General features: G+C 45.1%; 1 protein-coding gene across 1 annotated transcript in view; it reads right to left on the bottom strand.

The window, feature by feature from the left end:
- Ttc7a (tetratricopeptide repeat domain 7A) overlaps nt 1–17,877 on the bottom strand; it is a 118,878-nt gene extending 101,001 nt beyond the window's left edge. Inside the window, exons 1-2 of the mRNA XM_013017953.1 lie at nt 17,439–17,877; nt 4,412–4,575 (exon numbers count right to left, since the gene is read on the bottom strand). Of these exons, the coding sequence (XP_012873407.1) occupies nt 4,412–4,575; nt 17,439–17,631 (357 nt within the window). The 5' untranslated portion in view covers nt 17,632–17,877. The remainder of the gene's footprint in view (nt 1–4,411; nt 4,576–17,438) is intronic.
- Nucleotides 17,878–17,883: the final 6 nt, after the last annotated feature.

The following is a 17,883-nucleotide window of genomic DNA, read 5'->3' as shown; positions in this document are numbered from 1 at the left end:
TGTGGCCTTGAGCAAAAAGAAGCTTGGAGATAATGCCCAGGCCCTGAGTTCAAGCCCCAGGACTAGCAAAAAAAAGAAAAAGAAAAAAAGAAAAGGAAAGGGCTGGGAATGTGGCTTAGTGGTAGAGTGCTTGCCTTGCATGCCTGAAGCCCTGGGTTCAATTCCTCAGAACCACATAAATAGAAAAAGCTGCAAGTGACATTGTGGCTCAAGTGGTAGAGCACCAGCCTTGAGCAAAAGAAGTTCAAGGACAGTGCCCAAGGCCCTAGTTCAAGCCCCAGGACTGGTGAAAGAAAGAAAGAAAGAAAGAAAGAAAGAAAGAAAGAAAGAAAGAAAGAAAGAAAGAAAGGAAGGAAGGAAGGAAGGAAGTAAGGAAGGAAGGAAGGAAGAAAGAAAGAAAGAAAGAAAGAAAGAAAGAAAGAAAGAGTTGCTCAGCTGGGGTGGATAGGGGTGTTCCCCTACTGTGTGGCTCCTTTGCCACCTATGCTCTTTGTTTCTCACTGATCTATCGACTTAAAGGAAGAATGACCTAACAGAGATCCCTGGTAGGGGAAAGAGATAAGAAAACATTTCATCATAAGGTGAGACACGATAAGGAGTGCTAGCATATCATAAATAAATCTAAGTTTCTTGATCATTATTTTATTTCCATTTCAGTACTTTGGGTGGGGGTGGGGGTGTCAGCACCAAGAAGTGGCAGAGACCACTAGAGCTTGAAATACCAAGACAGATGGGCCTGGATTCAATTTTACACCTGCTAGTGTGTCCTTGGCTAAGTAAGTGATCATCTCTTAGGTCTCTGAAATGGGGCTAAGTTGCAAAAGGTGACTGAGAGGCCTCAGTGGGCTGCTGCATTGGCTGGGGCACGGTGGATAACTACCAAGTTCGGCATTTTAGGACCACCTCTCCTTTCCATTCATGAGAGTTACTTGGAATACAGGGGACTCCAGCTGAGATTGCATCTGCTGCCAAAAGGGCACCCAGCTAAGAGAGAAAGACCTCAATTTGCTTCTAACATTTTATTTTTGCCCAATCAGCACCAAGCTTTTGGCTTTGGCCTGGATAGCAATATCTCCACGCTACTTGTGCCTCTATATGTCTGTTAAATAAAACATAGTAAAACTTGTATTAATGAGTGGGATTTGGCAAACAAAATGGTTTGCACATCAACAGCTGCAGAATCTATTCACATTCAGTTGTTTTTGTGAGTTTGTCTTTGGCAGTGCTGAGGTTTGAACTCATGGCCCTGTGCTCGCTTGCTTGTCTGGTGCTCTACTACCTGACCCATACCTCCAGCCTATTATTCACTACAAATGAGGCTCAAGCAGAGAGAGTTCCATCTGAAAGCTCTCACCAAAAAGAAGCACCTTGTCAAATATGTCTTAGGGCTCTATGGAAAGCTCTGCTGAAGGATGTACAAAAGCAAAAAAAGGCAAGTGGACACATCACATCCTCTCCTCTGAGGACAGGAGTGAGGCATTCCAGGATAACAGGCATTTCAGGATCTCTATCAGTTAAATTACTTGTCCATTGGTTACATTTTCAAATAAGCCTGCATCATATTTATTTTAAGAACACATAAAAATATTTAATGGAGTCTACCAGAAAGACTCAAATAAGTCAGGTACCAGTGGCTCATGCCTATAATCCTAGCTACTCAGGAGGCTGAGATCCAAGGATTATGGTCCACAGCCAGAGTGGCAGGAAAGTCCATAGACTCTTACTCCAATTAATCACCAAAAAAAGCTGAAAGTGGGCCTGCAGCCCAAGTGCTAGCCTTGAACAAAAACAAAACAAAAAAACTAAGGGACAGCAGCTAGGCCCTGAGTTCAAGCCCCAGGACCAGTACCAAAAATAAAATATTAATAAATAAATATTTTTGCAGGAGAAGCTTAGAACCTATCATAGGAGTGAACTTTTCTGATGGACACATCAGGAACTAGATGGACCCAGAGGCCAAGAAACAGGCTTAATATCAAGCAGCTATTTTAACTTAACACAGACCTCCCAATGCTAAAACAATTCCCCATCAAAGAAGCAGAAACCTCATGCTGCGAGCATATATGCTCCCTTCTTCCTTGCACTGCCCCCTCCACTGCTCTGTATGTCAGTCCCCAGCCTCTGGCCTCATATTCCTTCACAGCCCTGTTATTCTCTTCACCATTCCCCTTTGCTTTTGCTAAACTCAGCAACCTTAAGGAGATTCTTATTAGAGGATTCTTCAATTACATATTGCCTCCTCTACATGGAATGCTCAGCACTACCTTTATATGTTCAGACTCTGCCTCTTCTTCCAGCACTCAGAATGGCCCAATTCTAATACTACCAGTACTCCTGGTCTGCTCTCTAGCTCACTCCAGGGAAATGCCCCTTCAGACTGACCTCCTCAGACACTACTACATGCACAGTCCATCTGGGACTTCCCAACAAACCTGCAACTTCCTGGAGGGCAGGTTTGTCCTGATTGCCCTCAGCAAGCATAGCATGATGTCTGGTACAAAACAGGCCATAAAAACATGTTTAAAGGAGTAAATACATGGGAATATCTCCTGAAAAATACCTGCCTGAGTCTCTAATGACATACAAGTACTGCTAGTATAGAAGGGGATATACTTTAATCCAGAAAAGTAGTTTCAACTCTGATACACGAATCACTGGGAGATAATGCTGAGACACAGGGTCTGATTTGCATTTTGTACATCTTACCAACTCCCCAATGATGCCCACACTTTTAACGAGTGGATTATACTTAGTGCAACACAGTTCTAGAGTAAACTGTGAATATTTTACTTCATATCTTGGAGACATCAGGTGCTTAACAAATGCACATGAATTTACACTACTTGCTCTACTCTAGAGTTTTTGTTTCTACTCTGCATGTTTGCCTGCTTCCAGCTAGATCATGGGCTTCTTGAGTTCTTACTTCTCTCTAAGAACCCCCCAAAGGAGTCCAAAAAAAACACGTTCACGTTAGGTCAACCAAATGCTGTTAAATTAAAAAAATTCCTATGGTCACAAGCACAAGATCAAGACACATTTAAAAAGATAAAAACATGGGCTGAGAAGGTGGCCCAGTGGTAGAGTGCTTGCCTTGCATGCATGAGGCCCTGGGTTCGATTCCTCAGCACCACATAAGCAGAAAAAGCCGGAAGTGGAGCGCTAGCCTTGAGCTGAAGAGCTGAGGGACAGCACTCAGGCCCAGAGGTCAGGCCCCACAACTGGCAAAATAAATAAATAAATAAAATAAAAAGATAAAAACAGGTGAAATTAATTTTAATAAAATTTCCTTTAACCTAATACAAGCAGAGGATTATCATGTGAGTATATAATCAATATAAAGTTAGTGCCCTTTTTGATGTTGATTTTGTTTTTGTAGTCCTGGACTAAACCTAGAACCCTTTACTTGGTAGACAGGTGTTCTACCACTTGGCCACACTTCAGCCCTTTTTGCTCTAGTTACTTTTGAGATAGAGTTTATTGCCCAGCAACATGCCTGGATCTTGATCATCTTATATTAGTTAGGATGACAGGCATATATCACCATGCCCAGTTTTTTCTGTTGAGATAGTGCCTCATGAACTTATTGCCCAGGATAGCTTGAAACCACAATTCTCTGGATCTCATCCTCCTACACAACTGATATGGCAGGCATGCATAACCAAGCCCAGTTGTTGCTTGAGATAAAGTCTTGCAAAACTCTTTGCTCAGGCTGATTTTGAACCATGGTTTCCTTTGATCTCCACCTCCTCAGTAGCTAGGATTACAGGTATGAGCCACAAAAATTGGCTTAAAAAAAAAACAAAAACAGGGTCTCACTCCTAACTCTGCACAAGGGCTGGCTTTGAGTTCACAATTTCCTTCTTCTGATTCTTTTTTTTTGGTCGGCCGTGGGGCTTGAACTCTGGGCCTGGGAGCTGTCCTTCAGCTCTTCAGCTCAAGGAGAGCGCCCTACCACTTGAGCTACAGCGCCACTTCCGGTTTTCTGGTGGTTTTATTGGAGATAGGAGTCTCACGGTCTCTCCTGCCCGGGCTGGCTTTGAACCTCGATCCTCAGATCTCAGCCTCCTGAGTAGCTAGGATTACAGGCATGAGCCACCAGCGCCCGGCCTTCTTCTGATTCTTGAGAGCTGGTATTAAAGGCATACACCACCACATGTGCTAAATCAGTGCTTTTTTTTATATTCCTTGTTTGTATGTCTTTGGAATCCAAGGCATATTTTAGATTTACACTCATGTCTTTCACTGTAGCTGCTGGAAAGCCACACGTGGCTGGTGGATCCTGTACTAGACACAATAGAGCTAATCCCAAGAGCCTTCTTCTCAAAGAACAAATGACTCAGGGAGGACTGCGCGCTAATATGAGACAAGAGAAAGAAGAGAGGAGGCCTCAGGTTTGTGGCTGACAACTCACCGGCAGCTTCCCATGGTTAAGGATACTGCTCAAATAATTTTTGGCTTCATTTATCCTATGTTCATTCTTCTCCAGCAAAGGGATGGAGTCTTTTATTTTGGCATGGTTCTCCTTCAAATACTGTTCCAGGAGGGCCTCTGCCAGCAGCAATTTCCCAAAGTCATCTGAAAAACATGGCAGGGATTAAAGTGAGTGGTAATGGTCCTAACTCCCTTGAACAAAGCAGGTGGAGAGATGGTACACACTTGTGGACCCTTACTCCTACCCCTGCACACAGCAACATGAACAGAGGCCTGAAAAAAATAAAGAAAACATTTTCATAAACTGAAATACTCTTTAATTCTAGCTACTCAGGAGGCTAAGATCTGAGAACTGGGGTTCAGCCTGGGCAGGAAAGCCCATGAGGCTCTAATCTCCAACTAACCAGCAAAAGCTGAAAATGGAGCTATGGCTCACAGGCCAGCCTTGAGAGAAAAAGCTAAGGTACAGTGTCCAGGCCTTGAGTTCAAGCCCAGTACCAGCACCAAAACAATGGACAGTCTACCATAGTCACAACAGGAATTACCCCTTTGGGACTACTTTCTGTTGTGGCTCAGTAGATGAAAAGATAAGAGTTCTCAGGATAAATTCCTAGAATTTCAGAATTTAAAATGAAGGACAAAATCATAATTATACCTTGCTGTGGGTAATAAGTTCTTAAACCAAAAAGACATTTTCTTCTCAAACAATTGAAGAGGAAAGTGATATGGGTGGCTAAATAATGCATTTTCACATGCTAGTGGTTTCTATGTAATCATAACTGGTTGCTTTATTTAAAAGTATTTTAGTGCTAGGTGCTGGTGGCTCACACCTGTAATCCTAACTACCCATGAGGCTGAGATCTGAGGATTGCGGTTCAAAGCCAGCCCGTGAAACTCTTATCTCCAATAAACCACTAGAAAACCAGAAGTGGCACTGTAGCTCAAGTGGTAGAGCGCTAGCCTTGAGCTGAAGAGCTGAGGGACAGTTCTCAGGCCCAGAGTTCAAGCCCCATGACCGACAAAAGGCTCAAGGATAACTTGCAGCCAGAACAAAGAGGAAAAGTGGAAAATAGGAGGTAGGATACACATTTACCTGTGCAGTAAGACAAATCTTTAAACTTGCTTAGTACTTGCACTTTTTCTCTTGTATTCAGCTCATATGCATACCTTACCACCTAACAGTGGCTTTGTACTATTTAGTTTGGGGTCTCCCCTACCACACTGAACTCCAGTCTTGTGGCCCACTACCTGCAGCAGAGGTGATCTGGTATGGGAGTTAGGTGCTCTGTGTGCAGGGTTTGAGGTCAAGAGTAGTTTCATAACAGCCTCAGGTGGTTGTACTCATTGCCTCATCCCAGCACACAGGGTGAGGCCCAGCCTATCACCCAAGGCAAGAGCCAAATAAATACCTGTCCAGTGAATCAGATCCTCTCAACTCTCCAGAGAAGAAACCATCAGGATCCAATAATCTATCTAAGAATGTCTGCTCAGCCCACCTTTTCACAGTAGTTTTTTGGCTGTGAGGACAGTGTCCTCAGATCTACCCAGGGGAGCCACTCCAACTCTCTCGTGATCACTGTTGTTTGCCCCAGTCTCCAGGCCACCAAGTCTAAAATGGTATGTGTAGAATCTCTTGTGGAGAGCAGTCCTAAGTCCAGAATTCCAGCTGTGCGGTTTCAGGAGAGTTTGCACTGGGAGTGTTATTAGATACTTTGCTGCCTTTTTTTTTTTTCCTGGTGGAGGTCCCAGGGCTTGAACTCAGGGCCTGGGCACTGTTCTTGAGCCTTGAGTCTCATGGGTTTTCCTGTCTGGACTGGCTTTGAACTGTGATCCTCCGATTGCAGCCTCCTGAATAGCCAGGATTATATTAGCCACTGAGGCCCAGCTATATCTCATGACTTAAAAAAAAAATTTTTGTCAGCTGTGAGATTTGAACTCAGGGCCTAGGTGCTGTTCCTGAGCTTTTATGCTAAAGGCTAGTACTCTACCAATTTCAGCCACAGTTCTACTTCTGGTTTTCTGATGGTAACTGGAGATAAGAGTCTTTTTTTTTTTAATTTTATTTGTGAAGATATTGTAAAGAGGGGTTACAATTACATGGGCAGGATAATGCGTACATTTCTTACCAAGCATTGCAGCCTCCTCCTTTTGTTTACCCTTCACATCCCTTCCCAGCCTCCCCCCTCCCCCCCAATCCCAATCCTTCTCCTTCCTCCCCTCCCCCACCCCCCACCCCCCCCACCCCGCACCGACGTTGTAAAGCTCGTTTTGGACATGACAACTTGTACTTCTCATTGTTGCAATAGGTCCACCTGTATCTTTAAACAACTGGTTTTTCCCCATCTCCTCCTCAAGTTATACTGACATCAAATATAGTGAAAGCAGGGGTTATACTGTGGGGGAGGGACATACAAAGCAACAAAGAGATAATCCTATAAATGCGTTAGAAACACATGCATGAAAGAAAAAAACATTAAAATACATATCTAAGGGTTCATTTTCCTGACATCACATTATCTGACCTTTTCCGCTTGACTCATACATATACTAGATATTGCAAATAAGGGAAACCATGGGACCTATGTTTCTTTGGGCCTGGCTTACTTCACTTAATATAATTTTTTCCAAGTTTTTCCATTTCCTAACAAATGGGGCAATGTCATTCTTTCTGATGGCGGCATAGAATTCCATTGTGTATATATACCACATTTTCTTGATCCATTCATCTACTGAGGGGCATCTGGATTGGTTCCATATCTTAGCTATGGTAAATAATGCTGCAATAAACATTGTTGTGCTGGTAGCTTTAGTGGGTAAATGCCCAAAAGTGGGATTGCTGGGTCATAGGGGAGTTCTATGTGAAGTCTTTTGAGGAACCTCCATACTGCTTTCCAAAGTGGTTGAACAAGTTTACATTCCCACCAACAATGAAGTAATTCAACGCAATACCTATCAAAATTCCAACCTCATTCTTCAAGGAAATAGAAGAGGCAATCCAAAAATTCATATGGAACAATAAAAGACCCCGAATAGCAAAAACGCTCCTCAACGGAAAGAACACTGCTGGAGGAATATCAATACCAAATTTCAAACTCTACTATAAAGCCATAGTAATCAAAACAGCTTGGTATTGGCATAAGAACAGACCTCAGGACCAATGGAATAGAATTGAAAACCCAGAAATGAACCTACAGACCTATAGCCATCTAATCTTCGATAAGGGAGCTAAAACAATAGAATGGAAGAAAGACAGCCTCTTCAGTAAATGGTGCTGGCAAAATTGGTTAACTACATGTAGAAAACTAAAGCTAGATCCTTATATATCACCCTGCACCAGAATCAACTCCAAATGGATCAAAGACCTTGAACTCAAAGCAGACACTCTGAAAACATTACAGGATGGAATAGGAGAAACCCTAGGTCTCCTTGGCTCAGGCCGAAATATTTTGAATAGAGACCCGGAAACACAACAAATCAAAGAAAGGTTGGACAAATGGGATTGCATAAAGTTGCAGAGCTTCTGCAGGGCAAATGACATAGCTAGCAAGATCAATAGAAAGCCCACGGATTGGGAGAAGATCTTTACTAGCCATACAACGGACAAGGGTCTCATATCTAAAATATACTTGGAACTCAAAAAATTAAACCCCCCAACAACAAATCCTCAAAGAAACAACTGCCCAATAAATAAGTGGGCGAAAGACTTAAAGAGAAACCTCTCTGAAGAAGAAAGAAGGATGGCCAATAAAAACATGAAGAAATGTTCAACATCCCTAGCCATAAAAGAAATGCAAATCAAAACAACATTGAGATATCACCTCACCCCAGTTAGAATGGCAAAAATCAAGAACTCTAACAACAACAGATGCTGGAGGGGATGTGGACAGAAATGGAGATAAGAGTCTTACAGACTTCCCTGCTGGGGCAGCTTTGAACTGGGATCCTCAGCTCAGCCTCCTGAGTTGCTAGGATTACAGGTGTAAGCCACCAGCACCGGTAATCTCATGATTTTTAAATGAACATTTTAACAAAATGTCCACAAATGCATCTGGTTTAAACTATTATTCAATACCCATAAACCTTAAGTTGGCAGAACCTCAATGAAGGGCTACTTGATAACATTTTTATCTCTCTCCATTGAGCCAGCAATTCCAGACCTATAGATGTCAAGTACATGTAAACTGACCTGTGTATAAGGTAATTCATGCAGCATTATTTATATTAACAAAAAAGTAGAGGCAGTCTTTATGTCCATCAACAAGAGGCTATTTCAAGTATGATATGTCCTTAAAAAGGGACACCATGCAGCCATAAAACAGAATGAGGGTGCTCCATGTGTGCTGTTATGAAATTAAGTATAAGAAAAACTGATGAGACAGTGGATTACATGCAGTGACTGTAATACACCACTGCAGGTTTCTGTATGTATGTGTGTGTTACACATACACACACACACATACACACACACACAGAGCACAGAAACCTTGTTGACTGATGGGGAGCAAGAAAGGGCAATGCTTTTCCATGTTCCCACTTTTTGCTATCTATGTAATGTTTGAGCCGCATGAATGTATTATCCACCAAAAACCATATTTAAATCAAGCCAGGACTAAAAGGTAATCTTCCTCATTTCCAAATCTCAACCAGGGACTGGAAATGTGGCTTAGTGGTAGAGTACTTGCCTAGAATTCATGAAGGCCTGGGTTCAATTCCTCAGTACCACATAAACAGAAAAAGCCAGAAGTTGGAAAAACAAAAGAGGAGGTAATAATGCTCAATAGGAAATGTACTCATTATCTTACTCATGCTCTACTACTTGAGCCACAGAGCTACTTCTGGCTTTTTCTGAGAAGTTTATTGGAGATAAGAGTCTCATGGACCCGGATCCTCAGATCTAAGAATCCTGAGTAGCTAGGATTACAGGTATAAGCCACCGGTGCCTGGCTAGATAGTTTTATTTAACCTAGGTAGTTATTATCATGTTATGAGTGATAATACAAGTTAGCTGTGTTGTCAGGGTCACAGCCACTGCCAAAAAATAATCTCTCTGATATCTTATGTGGAGCAGAGCTTCTGGTAATTTACAAATAAAGAACAGTTCAGATTCATAAAGAGTAAGGTAAAAGCTAAAAATAAATCCCAGGGCAGGGATAAGAATTGCTCTTACTTTCATTTACCTGTAAGTTTCAGACTTTTTGACAGTGGTGTGTCCGTGTGTGCTCTGGATGGAACTCAGGTCCTTAGCATTGTAAAGGAAGTACTCTGCCACTGAGCTACACCCCTAGCTCTCAGACTACTAATTTATTAGCACTTCAGGTCCTTCCCTACAGGCCTTTTACCCTCCCTGTTGTCTCCCTACTCAGCCTATTTTCTATTTAGTAGATCCTCAAAAGTGTCTTCCTTTCCTTTGTTCAGCAACTCTTCTCCCTGTCCCATCCCTCTCTTCCACTTCCTTCTTCTTTCCATTCTCAACCAGTTTGTGAACCAAGGACACTTTGAATTGGAAATTCTGAATTTCAGTTGCTAAGAGTTCAGATGCATAAAAGCATCCCTATTCTCTCCAAGCAAGTTGCATCCTTTTTTTTTTTTTTGACGGTCCTGGTGCTTGAACTCAAGGCCTGGGTGCTGTCCTTAAGCCTCTTTGTGCTCAAGGCTAGCACTCTACCAGTTGACCTGCAGCACCACTTCCGGCTTTTTTGAGTAGTTTATTGGAGATAAGAGTCTCATGCGGACTTTTCTGCTTGGGTTGGCTTTGAACCATGATCCTCACATCTCAGCCTCCTGAGTAGCTAGGATTATAGGTATGAGCCACCAGCGCCCAGCTAGCATCTTCTTCTTTTTCTTCTTCTTCTTCTTCTTTTTTTTTGCTAGTCTGGGGCTTGAACTCAGGGCCTGGGCACTGTCTCTGAGCCTCTCTACAACTTGAGCCATAGCACCACTTCTGGCTTGTTCTGTTTATGTGGTACTGAAGAATCAAACCCAGGGCTTCATGCACGCTAGGAAGCACTCTACCACTAAGCCACATTCCCAGACTCCCAGCTAGCATCTTAACATCTTGTGTCCATACCTACTCCCTACCTCAGGCTAGACCAGGTGCTCCAGGTTTCTGGGCTAGGCATTCGAGGAAGCCTTCCTGATCAACTGAGAGCTGAAAGAGCCTCTGGAGGCCCATCCTCTGTCTTCAGCTGAGTTTTAGGGGCCACCCAGCCTCCTCATCCAATTCTTGTTTTGAAGGCCTTTAATAGCTACTTTTTTCCCCTCTCAGACCTCTTAGGGAACCAGGGCAAGAGACCTGTTTGGAGGCTACTTGCCTTCCACCCATATTTGGAGAATAGTACTTTCCTCTCCATAACATGTTCCTTTGCAGTTAAGAAATGTGGGTCTGGCTGGGCGCTGGTGGCTCACGCCTGTAATCCTAGCTACTCAGGAGGCTGAGATCTGAGGAGCGTGGTTCAAAGCCCGGGCAGGAGAGACCATGAGACTCCTATCTCCAATAAACCACCAGAAAACCGGAAGTGGCGCTGTAGCTCAAGTGGTAGAGTGCTCGCCTTGAGCTGAAGAGCTGAGGGACAGCACCCAGGCCCAGAGTTCAAGCCCCACGACCGACAAAAAAAAAAAAAAAGAAAGAAATGTGGGTCTGTCCATCCAGCCAGGACAGGTCTCAGATCCAGCTCTTCCCTATTAGGTTAAACAAAGGCACAGTGGTATTGGAAATTGCCACCCCCATTGGTGTTCTAACCACAGCCAGGGTAGGACAAGATCACCTGCTTCAGACACATTCCTGGCACCTTAGAAGGCAATGTTAAAACCAATCTCCAATTTGAAAAAAGAAAAAGCCAGGAGCTGATGACTCATGCCTGTAATCCTAACTACTCAGGAGGCTAAGATCTGAGGATCTAGGTTCAAAGGCAGCCCGGGCAGGAAAGTCATTGAGACTTTTATCTCCAATTAACCATCAAAATGCCATGAGTAGAGCTGTGGCTCAAGTGCTAACGCACTTGACCAGCACTCCCCTTGCCCCCAAAACATTCATTTAGCTAAAAACAAGGATTAGGTGGGGGGCATGCAGGTGCTAACTGCATTTTTTTAAACTTTGCTATCTGTTTGAAAATTTCCTAGCAAAATATTGGAAGGGTAGAACAACTCAGCAACCAAATATCATCTGTAGCCTATCTAAACCCTAACTCTATCTACCAAACTATAAATTTATTTAATTCCTAGATTTTTTATTATATAAAATAATGGTTTTATAATATTTTCATACATGTAATTGCTGGCTTTTCTGTGTGTATATATGTGCACGCATGCATGCATGTGCACTTATGTGTGTGTGCGTGCGTACCAGTCCTGGAGCTTTAACTCAGGGCTTGGGCATGTCCTTAAGCTTTTTTGTTCAAGGCTGTGCTCTACCACTTGAGCTATAGCTCCACTTCTGGCTTTTCGGTGATTAACTATAGATAAGAATTTCATGGGGGGGGGCAGGAGGGAAGGGATTACAAGGGAAACAAAGGAGGAGGCAACAATGCTTGATAAGAAATGTACTCATTATCTTGCCCATGTAATTGTAACTCCTCTGTCCGGTATCTTCATAATAAAAAAAAAAAAAAAAAGAATTTCAGGGACTTTTCTGCCTGAGCTGGCTTTGAACCATAATCCTCAGAGAAGACATCAACCCACAGGAAGATTTTTTTTTGAGAAGTAATAATGGTATGTTGGAGCCAGGCATTGGTGGCTCACATCTGTAATCTTAGCTACTCAGATGTTGAGTTCTAAGATCACAGTTCAAAACAGCCTGGGCAGGGAAGTCCATGCAACCTATCTCCAATGAACCACCAAAAAGACAGAAGTAAAGCTGTGGCTCAAGTGGTAGAATACCAGCCTAGAGCACAAGCTCAGCCAGGCCCTGAGTTCAAGACCTAATATTGGCACCAGCATGCATGAGCGCATACATGGCGCATGAACCCACACCCACACACATAATGATACGGTGGTTCTATGTGTTTTTTTTTTAAGTTCCTATTTAATTAACACAGAAACAGCAAAGGGGGAGGGGGAAATGGGCTGGTGTATAGTTCAAACAAGATAATTCATGACTTCATAACCACTGAAACTGGATGATGATTGATATATGACCTTCATTCTGTTTTTTCTCATATGTTTTGGATAATTTTCTAAATTGAGTTTTCTTTTTTGTTTTTTAAACACTGGGATGGGTCTTTGTTTTTATAAGAACAAATCCCAGTGCTGCCAGCATGTTCTGGGGTTCCACTGTTGCATGCTGACCAAACCTACACTGGATATGAGTGAAGAAAATGCACAAACAGGGGCTGGGAAGTTGGCTCAGTGGTAGAGTATGGGTTCGATTCCTCAGCACCACATAAGCAGAAAAAAGCTGGAAGTGGTGCTGTGGCTCAAGTGGTAGGGCACTAGCCTTGAGCTGAAGAGCTGAGGGACAGCGCCCAGGCCCAGAGTTCAGACCCCACGACAACAACAACAAAATAGGAAACGCACAAACAGTAGCAACCACCTTCACCCTGTGCAGGGGTGGGAGAAGCTCCTCAGGCAAGAGGCTGAGGAGCCTGTTCAGCATCTTCTCCCACAATTCCCTTCTTCTTCTTCCCCCCTCCGCCCACCCTCCCGCTCCCCCCTACCCCCAGTGGCTACAATCTGGGAGCTACTTTCAGTTTCTGGAAGAACCTGTGACACAACAGAACCTCAAGGCCTTAGTAAAATGGTGTTCCATGAGACTCGGCCCCCTTCATCAATACCTTTGGTCCTCTTTCACATTAGTTAATGGCTGAGGCTTTGAGGCACTACTGTGAGACTCTAATGGACCACATGAGACTTTAAGAATCTACTTTTTGGGTTGTATTGGGGGGAAGAGTCAGCATTAACACCCCCACACAGAATACGTTTTTCTTGCAGGAAAACCAATACAACAGTCAATCCAAAAATGCCCTATATATGGGCTTTGGAAGTCATTTTCTTTTTGTCCGTCCTGGGGCTTGAACACAGGGCCTGAGTGTTGTCTTAAGGCTAGTACTCTACTACTACAGCCTCAGCTCCATTTCCTGTTTTCTAGTAGTTAATTGGAGATAAAGAGTCTCACAGACTTTCCTGCCTCTGGCTTTGAACTTCAATCCTCAGATCTCAGCCTCCTGAGTAGCTAGGATTATAAGCATGAGCCACCAGCTACATTTCCTTTTCTATCCTCATGTTAGTGTGTCCATGTGTGTATGTGTACATGTATGTCTATGCGTGTGCGGGCATTTTTAGGGATAGTGGATTTAGCAGCAGGAAACAATAATTCACAGAATCCTACCCAAAAGTTGGCAGGAAAAACTAACTCCAAAGCCTTTTAGGGTCCCTCCTTACCCAGTCACTTCCCACAGGAAAGCAAGCCCAATCTCTAGCCCATCCCACACTAGAAAGCTTACTGCCAGGGACACAGCCTTGAGCACCAACTTTATCACAGACACATTATGTGACCTCTCTAGGTCCTGGGCCCCCATGTCTACAATAGGAGAAAATTGCTCTATTTACAGAGCTGGTTCAAAGAATTTGAAAAGCCAGACACAGGTGGTTCACACCTGTAATCCTAGCTACTCAGAAAACTGACATCTGAGGATCATGGTTCAAAGCCAGCCCAGGCAGTAAAGTCCTTGAGACTCTTAATCGCCAATTAACTCCCAGAACACTGGAAGTGGGGCAGTGGCTCAAAGTGGTAGAGTGTTAGCCTTTGCAAAAGAGCTCAAAGACAGTCCTTAGGCCCTGAGTTCAATCCCCACAACTGACAAAAAAAAAAACAAAAAGAATTTAAAAAATAGAGACCCTTCATACCATATGATTTGTAACCTATACAAATGTTTCCCAATGATGGTCCACAGAATCTGGTCAAACCAGATTTGAGAAATATGATATTGCCATATTGCTCACAAAAGATGAGCACACAAAAATGAGCTCTGAGAAGTCCTTAAGTTTTAGGATTTTATTATTGTTGTTGTTTGTTTTGCTTCTGAATCAAACCAGTCATTCCTGCTACCTACATCTACATCTCTAATATTTTTTTATCTCCTAAGGCAGGATCTCACTATGTAGCCTGGAACTGGCCATCCTCTTGCCTCTACTTCCAAATGTTAGGATTACAACAATTGTGCACCACTATGCTTGGCAGTCCTGCAGTTGTTTTTTTGTTTGTTTGTTTGTTTGTTTACTAGTCCGGTCGTGGGGCCTGAACTCTGGGCCTGGGTGCTGTCCCTCAGCTCTTCAGCTCAAGGCTAGCGCTCTACCTCTTGAGTCACAGCGCCACTTCCAGCTTTTTCCTTTTTGCTTATGTGGTGCTGAGGAATCGAACCCAGGGCCTCAGGCATGCAAGGCAAGTGCTCTACCACTGAGCCACCTTCCCAGCCGCAGTCCCGCAGTTTTTAACATCACTGAATCCATTCTAATTTCTTAATGCTTTGGTTCCCAAAACCCTTCCCTCCTGGGACATCAATTTAAGGAACTGAACAATCTCTTCTCAAGCTCTAAAGAACACCTTAAAAAGCAGTGGTGCCATTGGGGGAGGTGGGATACAGAAGGCCATGGTTCCTGCCATTGTCGCAGTAACTTTCTCTTTGGTATCACACCATTCATAATCGTATACCTCACCAGGGATCCACTGCTTCCTGCACAGGTCAATTTCATTCCCCCCCCCCTTTTTTTTTTGCCAGTCCTGGGGCTTGAACTCTGGGCCTGGGTACTGTCCCTGAGCTCTTCACTTCAAGGCTAGTGCTCTTGAGCCACAACACTACTTCTGGCTTTTTCTGTTTATGTGGTACTGAGGAATCAAACCCAGGACTTCATGCATGCTAGACAAGCATTTTACCATTAAGCCAGATTCCCAGCCCTTCATTCCCACTCTTGCAAGCCGCATTACACATAGAAGACTGAAAGGGCTTTGAATTTATCTATTCATCCTGGAAGAAGGCTCATCAGCTTCTCTCAAATATGCATCTTTGCAAGTCGCTGGTGGGGACTCTGTAGCTGCTGTTACTCGATTTGAAGCCAGCCCAGGGAGCTAAATCTAAGCAACTCTTATCTCTGATTAACCAGTAAATAGGAGTGAAGGTGTGACTCAAGTGGAAGAGCACCAAGCCTTGTGAGAAAAAGCCAAATATACACCTTTCAGTCTGCCCACTGCCCTTACTGCCAACTCAGACTAACTTTAAAATCTCAGATTGTGCGGGCTGGGAAAGTGGCTCAGTGGTAGAGTGCTTGCCTTGCATGCATGAGGCCCTGGGTTCGATTCCTCAGCACCACATAAGCAAAAAGAAAAAAGCTGGAAGTGGCGCTGTGACTCAAGTGGTAGGGCACTAGCCTTGAGCTGAAGAGCTGAGGGACAGCGCCCAGGCCCAGAGTTCAGGCCCCAAGACCAGACCCCAAAAAAAAACAAACTGAGATTGTACATCCCACCAAAGACCCCCTACCCCATCCCTCCATGATCTTTACTTCCAGCCCTCCTTGGGCAAACAGACCCTGTCTTTCCCAACACAAGGCAGGGGCCTTGTCAAATTCTGATTCCTTGAGACTTTTCCTTTTTCCTACAGTCTAACTCATTCATGACTGCCTGTCAGTCACCTCTCCCATCCACTCCAGTCAGTCAGTAGGGGGTGAGGGTGGGGCGGCTCTGCAGCTCTGCATAGTGCATCTTTGAAAAGAAAGAGCACAAATGATTTTGAAGATGTACTTAGAAACCTGGGTTCTTGCCCATGTAATTGTAACCCCTCTGTACGGCATTTTCACAATAAAAAAAAAAAAGAAATCTGGGTTCAAATCTTGTTTCTGTATCTTCTTGGCTGGATAATCCAGTTATTTAACTTCTTCTGTGGCCTCAGTTTGCTTATCTACATAGTGGGAAGGAGGGGACAAGAGTCCAGCTCTGGGGGTGGTTGCAAGGTGAAACGACTTGAATAAAGCCTTTAGGACACCAGAAGAGGCTGGGAATGTGGCTTAGTGGTAGAGTGCTTGCCTAGCATGCATAAATCCCTGGGTTCAATTCCTCAGTACCACATAAACAGAAAAGGCTGGAAGTGGCATTGTGGCTCAAGTGGTAGAATGCTAGCCTTGAGCAAAAGAAGCTCAGGGACAGCGCCAGGCCCTAAGTTCAAACCCCAGCTCTGGCAAAAAAGAAAAAAAAATCTAAGACACCATGAGAGAGTACACAAGTTTTAGCTAATACTATTATTATCATTATCTCCCCCACAGAGCCTTCCCTAGCATGAGCGGTCTTTAAAAACTCTTCATATCTGTATTTATTCCTTCAGCGGAGGTCCTGGGCACACGGAGGGCACTCAGGGAGGCTTTCCAGGCTGAGAGGAAAGTACCAGGAACAAGATCATAGGCCAGAGACTGGGCGGGGTGTTCCCACCACCCCACTAGGGTGCTTTCCCGCCCCAGCACAAGGGCCCAGCCCAGCCAAACCAGCCCTACCGCTAAAGCCACAGTCTGCTAGGGCTGGATGGGGCCACCACAGATGAGAAACTGAGGCTTGCCAGGCCTCTTCCCCACCTCACCACCCCGAGGCTAGACAAACCCGCACTCGTCTGCTGTGGGTGGAGCTGTTTTCAACTTTATTTGGTGGAAAAGAAGAGGGGCAAGCAGGAACCGACACGGTCTCCACCTGAGGATTTGGGAAAGGCAGAGTTCCCCCGTCCATTCACTAATCTGATACCGGCCAATACCCCCATTTCACGATACACGGGGTTACCCACAGGGTACTAAAGGGCAGAGAGCAAAGTCGTTTCTGTTTCTTTCCTCCAGGAACTCAACTTGCATGTGATTTTCCCCCCCTGCTGCGGGCAGTAGGGCCTTCCTGGTGGCCCTGGCTTGCTCTGGGACCGGGCGCTGCGGGGAGGGTAGTGCCCGGCGCCGGCCGGCTCCCGAAAGTCGAGGCGCGCTTCCTGGAGGAGGCGGTGCTTTTCGCGCGCGAGCAGCCGGGGACCCAACCCCTGCCCTCCCTCACTCACCGGTGTCCAGAGAGGTGAACCTGGCGCTCGGGCTGCCTCGCCGGTTGCCTCCGCTGCCGCCGCTCCCGGGCATGCCCAGCGACTGCAGCTGCCGGACCAGCTCGGGCACGCGGTCCCAGTGGCCCTCGGCGCGGCAGCGCTCCAGCTCGCTTTCCACCTTCAGGTGGGAGCCGTGCGCGCCCTTCGCAGCCATCTTCGCGCGGGCGTTGTCATGGGAGGGGCGGCTGAGAAGTGGAGACCCGGTCGGGGGCGGCGTCCTGGCTGGGGCGCAGACGCGGGCGGGGTAGACGGAGGTGCAGACGGCAACTGAGGTCGAGGTGGCAGGGGGGCCCCAGGTGGCGGCCGTCGGGCAGCAGCCGCAGCAGCTTCCAGTGCACCGCCCGGGACCTCCGGGCTGGGACTCCGGCTTCTCGGCCCCACCGCGTCCAAAAGCAGTCTCCGCCTC

The sequence above is a fragment of the Dipodomys ordii genome, unplaced genomic scaffold (genome assembly GCF_000151885.1).
Source record: "Dipodomys ordii isolate 6190 unplaced genomic scaffold, Dord_2.0 Scaffold37, whole genome shotgun sequence".
Classification (NCBI taxonomy): Eukaryota; Metazoa; Chordata; class Mammalia; order Rodentia; family Heteromyidae; genus Dipodomys; species Dipodomys ordii.
The sequence above is the reverse complement of the archived record's forward strand: the minus strand, read 5'-3'. Positions and strand labels throughout refer to the sequence as shown.